Source organism: Microcaecilia unicolor, chromosome 6 (assembly GCF_901765095.1).
Source record: "Microcaecilia unicolor chromosome 6, aMicUni1.1, whole genome shotgun sequence".
In the NCBI taxonomy this organism is placed as follows: domain Eukaryota; kingdom Metazoa; phylum Chordata; class Amphibia; order Gymnophiona; family Siphonopidae; genus Microcaecilia; species Microcaecilia unicolor.
In genome coordinates, this window is record NC_044036.1 from 343,672,965 (window position 1) to 343,690,763 (window position 17,799).

General features: G+C 42.7%; 1 protein-coding gene across 2 annotated transcripts in view; it reads left to right on the forward strand.

Annotated features, from left to right (window-relative positions):
* The window catches only part of DNAH17 (dynein axonemal heavy chain 17), a 239,744-nt gene that overhangs the window by 77,814 nt on the left and 144,131 nt on the right, over positions 1 to 17,799 (forward strand). Inside the window, exons 24-26 of one of the 2 annotated variants that reach the window (XM_030208642.1) lie at positions 9,400 to 9,481; positions 12,673 to 12,825; positions 17,059 to 17,307. In XM_030208642.1, coding sequence (XP_030064502.1) covers positions 9,400 to 9,481; positions 12,673 to 12,825; positions 17,059 to 17,307 — 484 coding nt within the window. Of the gene's footprint in view, positions 1 to 9,394; positions 9,482 to 12,672; positions 12,826 to 17,058; positions 17,308 to 17,799 lie in introns of both variants that reach the window. The other variant, XM_030208641.1, reaches the window with a different exon arrangement.

A 17,799-nucleotide genomic window follows, 5' to 3' on the forward strand; every position in this document is an offset into this window, starting at 1 on the left:
CTTCTCCGGCAATGAGTTCCAGAGTCTAACCACACGCTGAGTAAAGAAAAACTTTCTCCAATTTGTTTTAAACCTACCACATTCTATTTTCATCTTGTGTCCCCTAGTTCTATTATTGTTAGAAAGCGTAAACAAACGCTTCACATCTGTCCGCTCTACCCCACTCAAAATTTTGTAGACCTCTATCATATCACTCCTCAGCCGCCTTTTCTCCAGGCTAAAGAGTCCTAGCCTTCTTAACCTCTCCTCATAAGGTAGTCGTCCCATCCCTTTTATCATTTTTGTCGCCCTTCTCTGCACCTTCTCCAATTCCTTTATATCTTTTTTGAGATGAGGCGACCAGAACTGAACACAATACTCCAGGTGCGGTCGCACCATGGAGCGATATAACGGCATTATAACATCCTCATGCTTGTTTTCCATCCCTTTTCTAATAATACTCAACATTCTGTTCGCCTTCTTGGCCGCCGCAGCACATTGAGCAGAAGATTTCAATGTCCTATCCACGATGACTCCCAGATCCCTTTCTTGGTCTGTAACTCCTAAAGCGGAACCTTGCATGACATAGCCGTAATTTGGGTTCCTCCTTCCCACGTGCATCACTTTGCACTTGTCAACGTTGAACTTCATCTGCCATTTGGACGCCCAATCCCCCAGTCTCACGAGGTCCTCTTGTAATCTTTCACACTGCTCCCGCGACGAGACGGCCCTGGATAACTTTGTGTCATCTGCAAATTTAATTACCTCACTAGTTACTCCCATCTCAAGGTCATTTATAAATATGTTAAAAAGCAGCGGTCCCAGCACAGACCCCTGAGGGACCCCACTAACTACCCTTCTCCATCTGGAATACTGACCATTCAACCCTACTCTCTGCTTCCTATCTTTTAACCAGCTCTTAATCCATAATAATACACTGCCTCCGATCCCATGACTCTCCAGTTTCCTTTGGAGTCTTTCATGAGGCACTTTGTCAAATGCCTTCTGAAAATCTAGATATACAATATCCACCGGCTCCCCTTTGTCCACATGTTTGTTCACCCCCTCGAAAAAATGCAGTAGATTTGTGAGGCAAGACTTCCCTTCACTAAATCCGTGCTGACTTTGTCTCAGTAGCCCATGCTTTTGTATGTGCTCCGTAATTTTATTCTTAATAATAGCCTCCACCATTTTTCCCGGCACCGACATCAGACTCACCGGTCTATAATTTCCTGGATCTCCTCTGGAACCCTTTTTAAAAATCGGCATTACATTGGCCACCTTCCAATCTTCCGGTACAACACCTGATTTTAGGGATAAATTACATATTACTAACAGTAGCTCCACAAGTTCATTTTTCAGCTCTATTAATGCTCTGGGATGAATACCATCCGGTCCCGGTGATTTACTACTTTTTAGTTTGCAGAACATCCTCCACCTTCATATCCTGGTTTAAGAGGGAAATTGGTCTATAAGAATCAACTTGCTCAGGGTCCTTGCCCAGCTTGGGAAGCAATACCACATAAGCCAGGTTGTCCCGTACTCTGGACCTCTCCTCTGCCAGGTCATTGCATATGTTACATAGAGGTTTAGCTATAAGATCTTGAAAGATTTTATTTATTTATTTGTTACATTTGTATCCCACATTTTCCCACCTATCCTATCTAATAAAACGCACCTCCAACATTTTGAAGCTGAGGCATCCGTGCGCTGTGCTTTAAGGCTCCATCTTCTGAACGTCACGCATGAGGCCTCACCCCTGACGCCCTCGCCACAACGCCACGCCCCCCTCCAGCTCGCCGCCACCAGGCATGCAGGCTCGGCCCTTCTCTTTCTGTTAGCTCTGGTCCCACCCTCATTACCTCTTTCCGCAATGAGGGCGGGACCAGAGCTAACACAGAGAGAAGGGCTGAGGCTGAACGCTTTTTAACGCTGCTTTCATCAGAGATGATTTTTCAAATATGGAGCAAGTGCAGCTGGAACTGGAAGGGAGGGAGGAAGGGAGGGACGACGACCCTAGAACTGGGAGGGAGGGAAGGACGGGGAACCAGAAACTCGGAGGGAAGGGGGGGGGAGGGAGGGGCAGAGCGACCCTGGAACTCGGAGGGAGGGAAGAGGTGGGCAACCCTGCAACTCGGAGGGAGGGAGGGGGGGCAACCCTGCAAATCGGAGGGAGGGAGACCCTGCAACTAGGAGGGAGGGAGGGGTGACACTGCAACTCGGAGGGAGGGAGGGAGGGAGTGGGGGCCAACCCTGCAACTCGGAGGGAGGGAGGGGGCGACCCTGCAACTTGGAGGGAGGGAGGGGGATGACCATGAAACTCAGAAGGAGGGAGGGGGACGACCCTGAAATTCGGAAGGATGGAGGGGTACGACCCTGAAACTCGGAAGGAGGGAGGGGGACGACCCTGGAACTCGGAAGGAGGGAGGGGGACAACCCAGGAACTCGGAAGGAGGGAGGGGACGACACTGGAACTCGGAGGGAGGGAGGGAGGGGGATGACCCTGGAACTCGGAGGGAGGGGGGCCCATGGCACACACTCTCATTCTCACAAACACACTCTCTCGCTCACAGACACACTCGCACCCAGTCTAACTCTCTCTCTGTCACACACTCGCACATTCACTCTCTGTCTCTCACACAGTCAGTCTCACACACACTCTCTAAAACATACACACTCCGAGGACAACCTTGCTAGCGCCCGTTTCATTTGTGTCAGAAACGGGCCTGTTTTACTAGTATTTTATAATACTCAGTCCCGAATTCATCAGGCCCCGGCACCTTTGTAAGTTTTAGGGCTTTGATACTGGTAAGCAGCTCTGCTTCCATGAAGGGGACATTCAAAGCCCGCATTTGATCTATGGTAATCAGAGGGAGTTCCAGTCCCTGGAAAAAATGGTTCCGGTCTTCCTCCCCCCCCCCCCCCCCCCCACACCTGTGCAGCTGGTAGCGCTCATAATACAATGATTGTTCTGCTTTCTTATTAAGAAGAGACTTTATTTTCCACCTGATAGGCCTCTTTTGAAGAAGGATCCAAATTCTAGAGATGTGTCCTCCTAAAGGCCTGTAGTTGAGTGGTAAATTGAAGCAATTCTCTCTCGCACTCGTGTTTTTGATATGACACATATGAAATGATATGACCTCTTAACACTGCCTTGGATGTATTCCAAAACCTGATGGGTCCCACCTCAGGAACAGCATTATCGGTGCAATAATCGAGCCACCTGGCACATAAAAAATTCTAAAGTTTTGCTCAGTATAGAGGTGAGATGCCCAGCGCCAAGAAAATTCAGGCTGTTTTGAAGTAAGGTTCAAAGATAGGCCCACTGGCACATAGTCAGAGACCATAGAAGAATGGATCTCAATGTTTTGTGTTCTAGAAAATAAAGTCTTAACCAACAAGACAGGGGCAGACTGGGGGTGGTCTGGGCCCCCCACCTGGACACTCCCCCTGCTGCCTTCTGACACCCCCACTGCCCCGGTCCTACCTGAGGGGTCCTGGTAGTCTGGTGACCTCTATGGGGGGCATGTTCTTTCCTATCCGCTGTGCTGCCACTATTGTCCCACCTGCCGGCGCCACCGTGTTTTCAAAATGGCAGCCGAGATGTCCCGCTGTATTCTTGCGGGTCTCGACAGTCTCGCTAGACTTCTGCAGGGAGTCTCGGCCGCCATTTTTAAAATATGGTGGTGCCTGACGGGGGAGAATAGCGGCCTTGACTCTGGTCAAGATCTGATTGTTGTGCCATATCTGTAACAACACAGCAAATCACACTCCTTTCTTGTGCAAATCTGAACAATTTGGCACCAGTGACCTTGCGCTGCTCAGCCACATGGACTGAATAATCATTAAACAGTAAGAATTCAGAGCCCTTGTACTCCACATGCTCGGCCTCTTTCTCTCTCCAGTTAAGGTATCTGGCAATCGCCGATCTGAGTCTGCGGTTCTCCTATTTCTAGGATCCAATCCAGTGGGCCCTTTTGCAGCTGGATTGTGCTCCCTCTACTGCCAGCCCCAATCTCTCAGGAAGCCAGGAACTAAAGATCCAGTACAGGTCAGCATCTTGCACAATCTCTGGAAGGCCAATTAAGCATAAGTTGTTCCTTCTCTGCCTGTTTGTTTGTCTGTTTTTTTGTTCTTCTGCCCTCGCTCGGAGATCCATAGATTCCTTGCAGAGCTCAGTGCACTGAGATCTTCCTGGACTGATACTCATTGTTCCACCTTCATTAGTCTCCGACAATTTGCATCAAACTTCTCATTAAGTTCATCTACCGTGGACTGAAGCTTATTTAAGCTGTCCACCAGCGCTGTTGATACAGATCTGGTTATCTCCTGAACCTAATCTCTATCAGGAACCATAAAGGCCTCTTGCTCTGCCACTATCTTTACTGCCGAGGAGCGACTCTTATCTCGTGGCTGCTTACTGATCGTGCGGGCATTCTTGGGGTCCCGGTGTTAAAACCGGGGCAAAAGTTTGAGGTATTAAAATTCCTTCATTGCAGTTAAGCTCACAGGTCCATATAATGATGGAAGTAAATGTCAGTTTTTAGCAGATTTAGAGAGGGGATTTAGTGAAGCTCCAGCAGTGTACATCTTCTCAGGCAGGCTGCATCATGTGACCCCCACCTTTTTATGCTTTATATCGTATTGCTGGTCCCGCACTCGCGCATGCATGGTGGAGCGTGTCTCATGCTCAAAGACCCATTTAAAACTTTTTACAAGCTCTGGACTGGCAATGCGGAGTCCGTGATACCCATATGTGAGAATATAAGGCCTGCTGTCCTCAGAGAATACCTTCTTCAGGTAAGTATTGTTAATATATGGCCTAGCTTTGGATCTACCACTGGAATAGTGAGGGCCAAGGCTATGAAGCCTAAAATAACTGAAGAAGTACTGACTAGGCCAAATAACAAGTACATGATTTAATATTTCAGAATCTGTAAAAAAACAGGTCTGAACAATGAGTCCTGACACAAACTGGTACAACTGTCACTTTAAATCAGATGAACAAAATGGAGTCTATTAGTTTTGTATAGAAGGCTACAGAGGTTATACAGAGTTCTTAAGATGGTGTAAAAAGTATTGCGACACAGACAGATGTGGAACTGTTATCTCAACGCTTCCCAAAACATGCTGATAAGACTGTGTGGGAAAGTATCATCTCAGAAACTGAGAGCTAGGTATCTCACCATTGACTTCTATGGAGAGTTTGTGTATAAAAGAGGGGACAATTTGCCATAGCTTTGGTATCCGCCCCAACGCTTATCTCAGACGGCGAAGCTCTGTCCGGTTGTACCCAGAATCTATCTGCTGAATGTACCTGATTAAAGTCTGTTGTGCAAATAAAATCCTTATTCCAAATGATGATTTGTGGGCTTAACTTAATGATGAAAGGCTGTAAGTATAAATGCTTTTGTTGCATCCAGCAGCTATCTCTCACTGCATTGTATAACTTGTAATCTGGTTCCAGTTTGTCATAAGGCTGGTACCTTTTCCTTAGCTCTAGTGTCTCTCTCAGTAGCAACTCCTCTTAGAACTTCACAACCCCCTGATTGCCCCAGTTCTAGGGCTATTTAGGGATGGAGTCAGATTAAGGTCACCCTAGCCTTCTTGGGGAGGGGGCTTGGGACCCCTGAATTCTCAACATTGGTGACCCCGGATTGCTGATCTAACACAATTGCACCCCACTACTGTCCTTCTTTCCCTAATTTTTTTTGAACGCAGTGGGGATAAATATTTGCGTTCAAACCTTCGTTTCTAACTTTCAATATTCTGTTCTGTTCTTTCTCACCCTCTTTTCTTTCTCCTATCCTGTCCATCTCTTTGATTTGCGAGACGTGCGCAAGACTGTGCTTGTTGTGTGAATGGTGCATAACAACGAATCCAGGCGACTGCGATTTGGAGTTTGCTGTAAGTTTATTTCAATGTTCAAAATCTTTGGATTGGTCTTTATGCTAGCATTCTCGCTTAACAATCCTTAGAGATTGCGCATTTTCTGTTTCCCATTCCATCTTGTGTTCTGTCTTAACCCCCCCTTTTCAAATCCCTGTCCCCCTGTTCTTACTATGTATTCTGTTCTTTCTTCTTCTGTCGCCCCCCCCAATCCCTTTCCCTGCTCTCCTTCATCCTAACCTTCTCTGCCTACCTCTTCCTATTAATCCCCTGGGTCTAATCCTGCTCCGTTCTTCTCTGTATACTCCCGGATCGGGGGAATTTTCTTTACCCTAGGAGAACAGCACGTTTTCAGATTGCTCCCTTCTAAAATCCTTCTGGTTTCTCTGCTCCTAATAACCACTCTTTAAAACTGACAGCCCCCACCTTTCCACATCTGCTACTGCCTTCACTCTGTGTGTGCGACACATACTTTTGATCTTGTGCTGTAACAGTTATCTACGAGATTCTTTTAATGTCTCGAGACTGTCTCTTTTTACTATTCCTCCTCATTCCTTCTATTGGACTTCCTGCAACTTTCTTTCTTTTTCAGCCTAAAACAGTAATTACGGTGTTCAGCTTTGTAGCTGCTTACCGCCGTCCAACTGCTGTTTTTCCCTTATCTCTCTAAGTATAATCAGTTCCTTCAGTCCTCTGAACTATGCTTTTTCTCTAACTACTCAGCCCACAGCCCCCCCCCTTCTGTCCACATTTCTCTCGGCTATTTTTCCTTACGCTGCATTACAACCTCTGATTTCCGTTCCTCCTTACAGATATATAGTTTCTATCTTATGCTCCCATGCTATCTTTTCAGCTGTTACACACATTTCCTGGTCTTTATTATTTGCAGCGTAGTTCAACTGATTGCTCTTTTTCACAGCTGCTCAGTCCTGTACTCTCACCCCACCCCTATAGCCATTTTTCTTTTCTTAAGTCCAATCTGATTTCCCTCCTCCACAACATTTTGTTCTTCTCCCACTTTTTCTGCCATATCAATCTTCCCTGCCCTCTTCTCTGATGCTCTACCGACTTCTACACCATAGTGAGTTTTACATTTTAACTCTCTGCCTGCCAGCTGCAGAAAAAGCATAATACAAGCTTAATCTGTCTTGTCTGATTTTCCTACCGTATTTCATTTGCGATTCTGAGCTGTAAAATTACTTATCTTTTCATGCCTCATGCTGACAAGTCCGTTATACGTGCACTTCTAAGCATGTAAGAATGTACGGATGTATTTCTGCTTTCACTTTTAAGATTACGTTGTTGTCTCCCACTCCCCAAACTATTCTGCTCATACTGCTTTGACTTTTGAGCGTTTCTTTCTCTTTCATCTCATCTCCCTTAAACAAATGCTTTCTCATTCTGTCTCTGAGCCATGATTTTAACCCCGAGACAGGTTTCTTTATTTTTGTGCTGCAAGTGACAGCTTGATAGACCTTATTGTGCTACCCCGTGTGGTTGCAACGTTTAAAAGGGTATTTTACCATCAGACATACATTACTTGGCTTTTCCCTTATCCTTATCCAGGCTCCTGAAACTGCCATTTCTTTCTGTAACTTTTAAAAAGTTTTCCCTAACAAGCGCTGTAGTTCACTATCTCAAGGACACGAGAATCTGGGAAGCTTGCCCACTTTAGCTGCCTTATCAGTCCAGCACTGCTTTGGCAGACGAGGCTCTGCAGATCACTTTTAAAGCTCAGAAAGTGACTTTTTTTTTCCCTCCCTGTTCCGTTCGTTTTTGTCCTTGTTCTATACTGAAATGGTACAAGTTAAACAGTCATTTACACAGGTATTCTTTTTAACCTCTCACTGTCACAAGAACTGGCAGAAAACTCTGGCGTTGATACATCCTGGACAGGTTGGATGGACAGAGCTTTTGGTACATGGAAGACATTTATCATTTCAGCAGCCACGACTATACTCATAGTGGTAGCAATTTTTGTTTTAGTAGGATGTTGCATAATCCCTTGTGTTAGAGGTTTAGTAGAACGCTTAATTGAAACCGCAATAATGAAACAGACAACAGCAGGACAATATGCCCTGTGCGAAAATCTCCTCCCCAACATCACAGGAGCTAACAAATTGGACTATCTCCCTCTGAGAAGTACCAATCCCTATGCAACTGTTAGATACACTGGAGAGGTGTCTACAACTGTATAATTAGATATTAGCACATAGGGATATAATATAACCATATAAAGCTTTATAAGTGATAAATTATGCAAATGTATAATTAAGATACAATCAGTATATAACCAAAGAATTTTGATTTATAGCAATGTATTTACAATCACATAGATAAGAATAAGCTAGAACCTGCATATTAAAAGGTTGAAGAAAAATGATATTGTAGTAACTATAAGTTTTAGTAGGATTGGCATAATAGAAGTACTGCCAAGATGATAATTTCACACCGAACACGAACCACACTGTACCAGTTGACCTTAAGACTCAGATATTTTTATGGCCTCATAGAATACCTTCTGGAATGGATGGTACCACGGTATGTTAACCCTGGTGTCACCCTATGGGATAGGGTGAAGAGGGGAATGTTAATATATGGCCTAGCTTTGGATCTACCACTGGAATAGTGAGGGCCAAGGCTATGAAGCCTAAAATAACTGAAGAAGTACTGACTAGGCCAAATAACAAGTACATGATTTAATATTTCAGAATCTGTAAAAAAACAGGTCTGAACAATGAGTCCTGACACAAACTGGTACAACTGTCACTTTAAATCAGATGAACAAAATGGAGTCTATTAGTTTTGTATAGAAGGCTACAGAGGTTATACAGAGTTCTTAAGATGGTGTAAAAAGTATTGCGACACAGACAGATGTGGAACTGTTATCTCAACGCTTCCCAAAACATGCTGATAAGACTGTGTGGGAAAGTATCATCTCAGAAACTGAGAGCTAGGTATCTCACCATTGACTTCTATGGAGAGTTTGTGTATAAAAGAGGGGACAATTTGCCATAGCTTTGGTATCCGCCCCAACGCTTATCTCAGACGGCGAAGCTCTGTCCGGTTGTACCCAGAATCTATCTGCTGAATGTACCTGATTAAAGTCTGTTGTGCAAATAAAATCCTTATTCCAAATGATGATTTGTGGGCTTAACTTAATGATGAAAGGCTGTAAGTATAAATGCTTTTGTTGCATCCAGCAGCTATCTCTCACTGCATTGTATAACTTGTAATCTGGTTCCAGTTTGTCATAAGGCTGGTACCTTTTCCTTAGCTCTAGTGTCTCTCTCAGTAGCAACTCCTCTTAGAACTTCACAACCCCCTGATTGCCCCAGTTCTAGGGCTATTTAGGGATGGAGTCAGATTAAGGTCACCCTAGCCTTCTTGGGGAGGGGGCTTGGGACCCCTGAATTCTCAACAGTATCTTCGATTCCTCTGACATAGCACCTGACAGACTTGTTTTGACTTTGGAGAACGTGTTACCATTGTAAATTATTCTAACATTTGGTGTGTTGTTTCCCAGATCAGACAGCATGAATTTCGAGAGCAGTTCAGAGAGAGAGCTCCATTCATCTATGACCACCCAGATCCGTATAAAGACTTGGATGTGGTAACCTACCTTTTATAGCCTATTAAATGTTATGGCTATTAATATGACATTCTTCTAGATTATCCATGTAGCATTGCATTATCAGGGTTTTTTATTTTTCTAGTTTCCTCTCTTAAACTAGAGAGGTGTGGTACAGTAGCTGTGTTAGTCCACTCTTAAAGGTTATCAATAGAAATCAAACAAAATAAAACATGGAAAAGAAAATAAGATGATACCTTTTTTATTGGACATAACTTAATACATTTCTTGATTAGCTTTCGAAGGTCGCCCTTCTTCCTCAGATCGGAAATAAACTATTTATTTATTTATTTATAACTATTTATTGATTTATAACTATTTATTATTTCCGATCTGTGAGAAGTGCGAGCAAAAGCAGAACAGAAGGCTGGCTGCTCTGCTTATTTAATCTTTGCTACTGAAAAATCACAGTGGGTCATAAAACACTAAATTATAATTTTATTTTAAAGGAAAACCTTAACAGGAAAATGGCTCCCACTGAGAACAGTTCCTATTTCCTACTTAAGAGAGAACCATTGAAACATAGAAAGATGACGGCAGATAAAGACTATATGGCCCATCCAGTCTGCTGATCCATGTCTCTACTATCCCTTCCTCCCTCTTAGAAATCCTATGTACTTGTCCCAGGATCTCTTGAATTCAGATACTGTTTTCATCTCTATCATCTCCACTGGGAGGCTGTTCCATGAATTCACCACTGTTTCTGTGATGAAGTATCTTCTCAGGTTACGTCTTTCACTTTTCACCTTCATCCTGTGCCCCTTGTTTCAGAGCTTCCTTTCAATTGAAAGAGACTCACTTCCTCTGCATTTATGCCACAGAGGTATGTAAAAGTCTCTCTCATATCTCCCCTCTCCTGCCCTTCTTCCAAAGTATACATATTGAGATCTTTAAGTCTGTCCCCATATGCTTTATGATGAAGACCACTGACCATTTTAGTAGCTGTCCTCTGGACCAAATCCATCCTTATATCTTTTTTGCAGGTGCAGTCTCTACAATTGTAAATTGTAAGCTTCACAGAGAAGAGACCACTTCTTATGTGTATGTGTATATCACTGCTGTCACAATATCAGGAGTAGAAGTGAGCCCTTGTGCTGATCTAGGGACCAGCAGAGGTCAGGTCCAGGCAGTGGTCAGGTCCAGGCAGTGGTCAGGCAGCCATCCAGCAGAGGTCAGGTCCAGGCAATGGTCAGGTCCAGGCAGAGTCAGGTCAAGCAGAACAGCAACAAGATAAACCAGGAAGTAGTGAGAAGTTCCTGGTTATAAAGTGAAGGCGTCTGACATCAGAATAGGCGCACCCAGAGTGTAGGCGCCCAGACGTAGGCACGCTAAATGAGGATACACTCAGAAGAGAGGTATTATGTGTGTCACAGGTATGTACCTCTAGCTTCACATGTGATATTCCAGGATTGTGACAACTGCATATGTCTGCTAGTAGTCGTAGTATCAATCCCTCATGGTAGACGGCAGAGTCATGCCTTCTGTTAACTCATTGAAGTTTCTCCCTTCGCACAGTACATTCCAGGTTGCACCATTTTGAAGCACACAGGGGGAGGTAGGGAGCACTAGTCCCTTCCTTCCTTCCTCCCTCCCTCTCTCCATGTTCGAGATATTGGAGGGCTTGGCTAGCCCTTGGGTTGGCAGGCGGGTGGGGGGAGGGGTCTGTTAAGGGTCCCACTGGACCATCAGGTGTTTTGGAATTGTGGTGGGGGGCTTTTGTTTTTTGAGGGTAGGTGATGTGGAGGTCCACTGGACCACCAGGCTTCAGGATTGACAAGTCTGGGCTTTTTTTTATTGCTAGGCAACGTAAGGTCACTGATATCATCTTTCTAGAATTTTTTTTCTTTCTGTTATTTGATCAAAGAGAAATATGCCTGTGAGTGTATTAATAATCAAATTGTTTTCTTGTAGGTTAAGTGTCACCATCCAAAGAGCACATTTCCTAGCTAAAAAAGAAGTTAATTTTACTGACTTAATCTATGGGTCCGATATCCAGCCAGCGGCGATCAGCATTTTGCTGACCACTGCCAGCGTTAAACCTGGAAATTCATTGCTAGGTCCGGGCACTGGGTTTCCAAAGTGAGTTAACACAGAGAGGTCCTTTTACTAAGCTGTGGGAAAAAAAGGGCCCTGCACTGGTGGTGGGGGCGGGGGGGGGGGGCATTTCTCCCATGCGCCAGGGCCCTTTTTCCTACAACCAGTAAAACCTGAATAAAAATGGGCACGTGGTGAGATAAGTCTCACTGCAAGGCCAAGCGGTGGGGAGGCCCTTACTGCCACCCATTGAGGTGGGGATAAGGGCTCTGGCAGTAACTGGGCAGCGCTAAGCTAGTCATTTCTGGGGGGTTTCTTTTTCCCTTGTAATGGCACACGCTCGGGGCAAAACTACCACTGGCGGCCATGTTGGGCTGGCGGTAGTCCCGGAACAGCCCCAAAATAGCCGATTTTCTTTTCGGCGCTATCAAGTTTCAGTGGCAGTAACCATTGAGGTTCTGCTGAAAATGAGTGGTTAACCCCGAACAGGCGATGTAAGTGGCCAGGAGTTTTGGATAGAGCAGCCAAGAGCAAAAGGTTTGCTGTTATTTCTCAAGGTTTTCCAAGTATTGTTAACTCCATGTCGTCTTCTTTTTAATCTTCCACCCCTCTCCTCAGGTCACTTCACTGGCTTCCAATCAGATACCGCATTCAGTTCAAGCTTCTCCTTCTTACCTACAAATGCACTCAGTCTGCTGCCCCTCACTACCTTTCTACCCTCATCTCCCCTTACGTTCCCACCCGAAACCTCCGTTCACAGGACAAATCCCTCCTCTCATTACCCTTCTCCACCACTGCCAACTCCAGGCTCCGCTCATTCTGCCTCGCCTCACCCTATGCTTGGAACAACCTTCCTGAGCCCATACGCCAAGCCCCCTCCCTGCCCATCTTCAAGTCTCTGCTTAAAACGCACCTCTTCATTGCTGTGTTCGGCACCTAACTCTTACCGTTCAGTAAATCCAGACTGCCCCAATTTGACCGTTCACTTGTCTACTAGATTGTAAGCTCTTTTGAGCAGGGACTGTCCCTCTATGTAAATTGTACAGCGCTGCGTAACCCTAGTAGCGCTTTAGAAATGTTAAATAGTAGTAATAGTAGTAGTAGTTCTATCTAATAGAATTGATGTTTCCTTTCTTTAGGCCTATAAAGGTCTCTGTGCCCTGGAGGATGATCTGGCTGAACTGTCCAAATCAGCAAGTTTGTTTGAAGTTACTGTTCCAGATTATAAACAGCTTAAAGCATGTCGCAGAGACATCGCTTTACTGAAGGACCTCTGGGATATGAATGTTCTGGTAATTATTTTGAGTTAAGAATATAAGGAGACTAGAGTGGAATGGTTGTGTTCAAGTCAGAAAATAAAACAAAGTCCAACCTTGAGCAGCTCAGATAATGTTAAGGACTTAGAATAAAGGAAACAACAAGTGTTTATTCTGCAAGATATGTATTGACGTGCTAGAAGACCCTTATCTTAAGGAATTGTCAGCTCAGGCCCAGGAAGTGGGATTTGCTTTAATGTGTTGAGAACATACTGGGGAAGAATGATGGAATAAACTGTTCTTGAGCACTCTTATACCTATGATATCCAAAAGGAAGATTGGTTATGCTGTGTGAACTTAAAGGATGCTTATACCCCCATACAGTATCAATTTATTTATTAAAAAAATGTGTATCCCATGCTATCTATGATTCTAGGTGGCTTACATAATAACATTCAATGTAAAATTAGCAATAGATACAAGTATCAAAGATACCACTATAGTCAATCACATAAGCAACTCAAACTTGAGCTCATTCAAAGGCCTGCTGCAAATGAAAGACTGTTTCCTAAAGGAAAGTACTGGTTGAACTTGTTGCAGTTCTTGTGGTAAAGAATTCCACAATTTTGGAGCTGCCGTGATAACAAATTTCTCTCGATATTCGTTGACTCACCTATTTGAATGATGGAATTTTGAGTAGACTGACTCTCTGAGGAGTGTAGATCTTCAAAGTGGTGGAAAGATATGAAGGGGATTCTTCATATTGTGTTTTAAATATCAGAAGGTGGGATCATATGTTTCCCTGCTTGGACAATCAGATGGTCAAAAGCACATCAGTGGAAAGTGCAAAAGAATCAATGCACATGACCATTCAGATGCTGGAGCTACTAGGGTTTGTCATAAACTACCCAAAGGACTCAGCTCAACGCTACTCAGATGTTGACTCTCATATCAGTAGTATTACAAGAATACCAGAATCAGCAGGTATCAGCTGGTCAGACGTTGAGGATGCTAGTTCATGCATCTCCAAAGGCACACCTGAATTTGAAGTAGGCTCAATGGACCCTATCCTCCCAGTGGACTTGGTTGGTTCGAACAGTTTTTATAGAATAGATCATATAGTGTTGATAGTGTTAATGGAAGGGGGTGGGGGAGATCATCTAGTTGGAAACCTGGTTGTGAGGTTCTGCAGGGCTCCCCACTCCCTCCCTCACTGTTTAATGTATATCTTTCTCTGGGTGATTATTTTTTGGATAATGAAATTTTTATATTATTGTATGTAGATAATATATTTCTTCTGGGTACTGGTTTGCCTAGTTTGGATAGCACTTTGAATTCTACCAAATATTATATTTCTTTGATTGATAATTGGACTATGAATCATTTATTAAAGTGGAATAAACAGAAAACAAAGGTACTTTAGTTTGGAGATATAGCTAAATTGTCAAATATAAGAGTTACATTGGCCATAGGTGAGGAGCCAAATATTGAGACTCATTCTAGAGTGCTAGGAGTTATTCTAGATTCCACTTTGTCTTTTGAAAAACAGATTAATGTCCTTAGTAGAAGATTCGTTTTTAAGCTTCAACAACTGCGGGCAATAAGATCTTCATTGATGAAGAAGGATTTTAGAACTGGTGCTCAAGTGGTCCTGCTTTCACAATTAGATTATTGTAATTCACTTTGCTGTGATATTTCAACTAAGCAGCTAAGGGGGTCTTTTACTAAAGCTTAGTTCGAGTTATCTGCAGCAGGGCCCATTTTATTCCTGTGGACCCTGCTGTACATAACTTAAGCTAAGCTTTAGTAAAAGACTCCCTAAAACATTTACAATTGATGCAAAACGTAACTATAAGATTAATTAGCAGTATTGGGTGTTTTGAAAGAGTGGCTCCAATTTTTCAAGATTATCACTGGCTAACGATACCTAAGCATATAGATTTTCTTTGTCTAATTTTCAAATCAATATTTAGGTTGAATTCTGTGAGCTTAAAGTGAGCTGTTGATATTTCCATCTGCTGACAGAAAATTAGGTTTCTGGTGAACTCTGAAATTAGGTTTCTCTTCTTTGAAGAATGTTCAATTCAAATCTATTCTAGAGACCTATTTTCCTTTTATTGGGACTAGAATACGGAACAGATTGCCTTTGGAATTGAAGTCTGCGCCTTCTTATTTGTCCTTTTTGAACGATATTTTATTTAGTAATCTGCTATTTTGTTAGATTGTTACTTCCTCCTTATTGTTGGAGTCTTTTTTTCATTAATGTAACCTGCTTTGAATCCTTGTTGGAATAACAATAGAAAACACCGATAGTATAGAATAGTATAGTACAGCTGCAGGGATCCTTTAGGACATCACCTCCATCACCATTCCAGTCCAGGACTCAACTATTGTGATGGATGGTCCAATCCAAACTGGCAAAAAGTATTCCCTTCCAGATTCCTCAAATTCAAAGGTATTGATGACGGATGCAATGTAACCTGGGATGGGGTGCTTATCTAGATGTGTTTCATACTCAGGGTCTGTGGTCTGCTCAGGAAAACCTCCATCACATAAGCTTTCTGGAGCTAAGAGCAATCTGGAATGTTCTAAAGACTTTCAGAAATCAGTTGTCTAATCAAGTTATTCTAATTCAGACAGACACCCAGGTTTCAATGTATTACATCAACAAACAGGGAGGAACAGCTTCGTATCTCCAGTGTCAGAAAGCAGTCCAGATGTGGAAGTGGGACATCTTTCAAGGGATGTCTCTCAGAGTCACATATCTGGCAGGGAAAAACAACTATCTGGCAGACAGGCTGAGTAGGGTTCTGCAACCTCACAAATGGAAACCTGACCCTAGTGGTTAGTTCCATGAGACTTCTGCTATGAGTTGACGGCACCATTTTGAATCCAGCGCTGGTGAGGGTGGGAGTGACTTGGGATTGCGCCTGTCTGAACTTCATTAGATCCCAGGGAATCATACTTTTCATTACTTTTTGATTAAGAGGAAGGCATTTTGTTTTGTCACAATTAATTTTGTAGCTGGATATTTTAGAAAAGGAACTAATCTGAATATGTATGAGGGATTGATGTAAAGTTGGTATATAAAAATAGGTCATCAGCTTATAGTGATAATTTAGTTTTGGACTGTATGAATTTAAAACCAGAAAATTTTGGATTTTGCCTAAGAGCAATTGCTAATGGCTGTATGGCTAAATTAAACAACCCTGGGGATAATGAGCATCCTTTTCTGGTGCTCTTGGTAGCAAAGAAGGCATCAGAGAGATTGTTATTCACAGAGATCATAGCTTTTGGATTCAGATATATTTGGACCACATTAATAAATTGGAATCCAAAACCAAACCATTGAAGGATTTTGAAAAGATAGGACCATTCGACCCTGTCAAAGGCCTTCTCCGTGTCCAGGGACAAGGCTACCATGAGGTCATTACAGATATTCAGGAAAGAGTGTAAATCACAGAATAATCTTGAGTAGTCTGTAGTAGAACTGAGTAACGTAAGTATTGAGGATAATCTAGTTGCTAAAATATTTTGCTATAGATTTTACTATCTATGTTTATCAGAGGGATTAGGTCTGTAATTAGGTATGTTGGAGGTGTCTTTCCCCGGCTCCACGAAAGTACAAGTACATTTTTTGTTCACTTATCAACTTGTTATATATGGTTTGAAGTAAAGGTGATCATTCTGAAGAAACGTTTTGTAATATTCAGCTGCAAAGCCATTGGGGACAGAGCTTTGATATTATACGGTGAATTAGGCCAGACTAGAGGTGAAAATAGGGATTTATAGAATTTTTGAAAATGATTTATGATGTCTGAATCATTAGTAATTATCTCACCGTTGGGAGCTTTGAGTGATGAGACTCTGGATTTTTGCATTTTACCTTTTAAGCAAACACAAGAACATAACAGCAGCCATACTGGGTCAGACCAATGAACAGATTCTGCTGTGTACTTACCAATGACAAATGAATAAATGAACCTACATAAAGATGTGTAAGAAAGTGGACATTTTTTAAATGACTAATTAGATTATAGGAGGTATGGGGGATAATGTTTTTCTTAAATAATTGTATTTCCCAGTTTATTAACTCTCTCTTTTAATTTTTTCCACTTTGATTCAAAGAGGGAGTTAACAGAATGAAGTTCTTAAATAGGATAGAATAGAATGATTGTTAGATTCATAATACAGTAGAAACGTTACTTAGGATTTTAAACAGAAGAACACGCATTTTGCTAATTCAGTATCACAATTGGTTAATTTTAGGTTAACACAAGCATTGATGACTGGAAAACCACTAAATGGAAACATATCAATGTAGAAGAAATGGATGTTGACTCTAAAAAGTTTGCAAAAGACGTGAGAAGTTTGGATAAAGAAGTTAGAGCCTGGGATGCCTATACAGGACTAGATAACACAGTGAAAAACACCATCACATCCCTGAGGGCAGTGGGTGATCTACAGAATCCTGCAGTCCGAGAGAGACATTGGCAACAACTGATGGCAGCTACAAAGGTGATCCATGACACTATTTGTCTTCTCTTTCTCATGGTTTTAAAACTAGACTCTGTAAAAAATGATGGGTAAAATGGCAGATGCGAGGACAGGGTCTCTGGATTGATCTGTGGGATGCTATGGAAGGTAAAAATAGTCCTTACCTGATCATTTTCTTTCCATTAGCCCCAACAGATCAATCCAGAGGCCTGCTCTTTGTTCTTCTGGGTTGAGTGTTTTCTTCTAGTTGCTTCAGTTTCATCAGATTCCTTCATTTGATTTTTGGCTAAAAATTAAAAAAATAAAAATAATCAAAACATAAAGAGAACCTTCTGTTGTTACCCTCCCGCAGGAGCGGTTGAGGAGCTAACAGGAGAGGACTTACTGTTAGATTTCCTCTTCCTTCTTTCACTGCTTTGGTATCGGACAATACTGAAGTTAAGGTGGCTGCAGATGACCACATATAGTAAACCTCTGAAGTTCTCTCTATCTCCACCTGCTGGTAGAGGGACA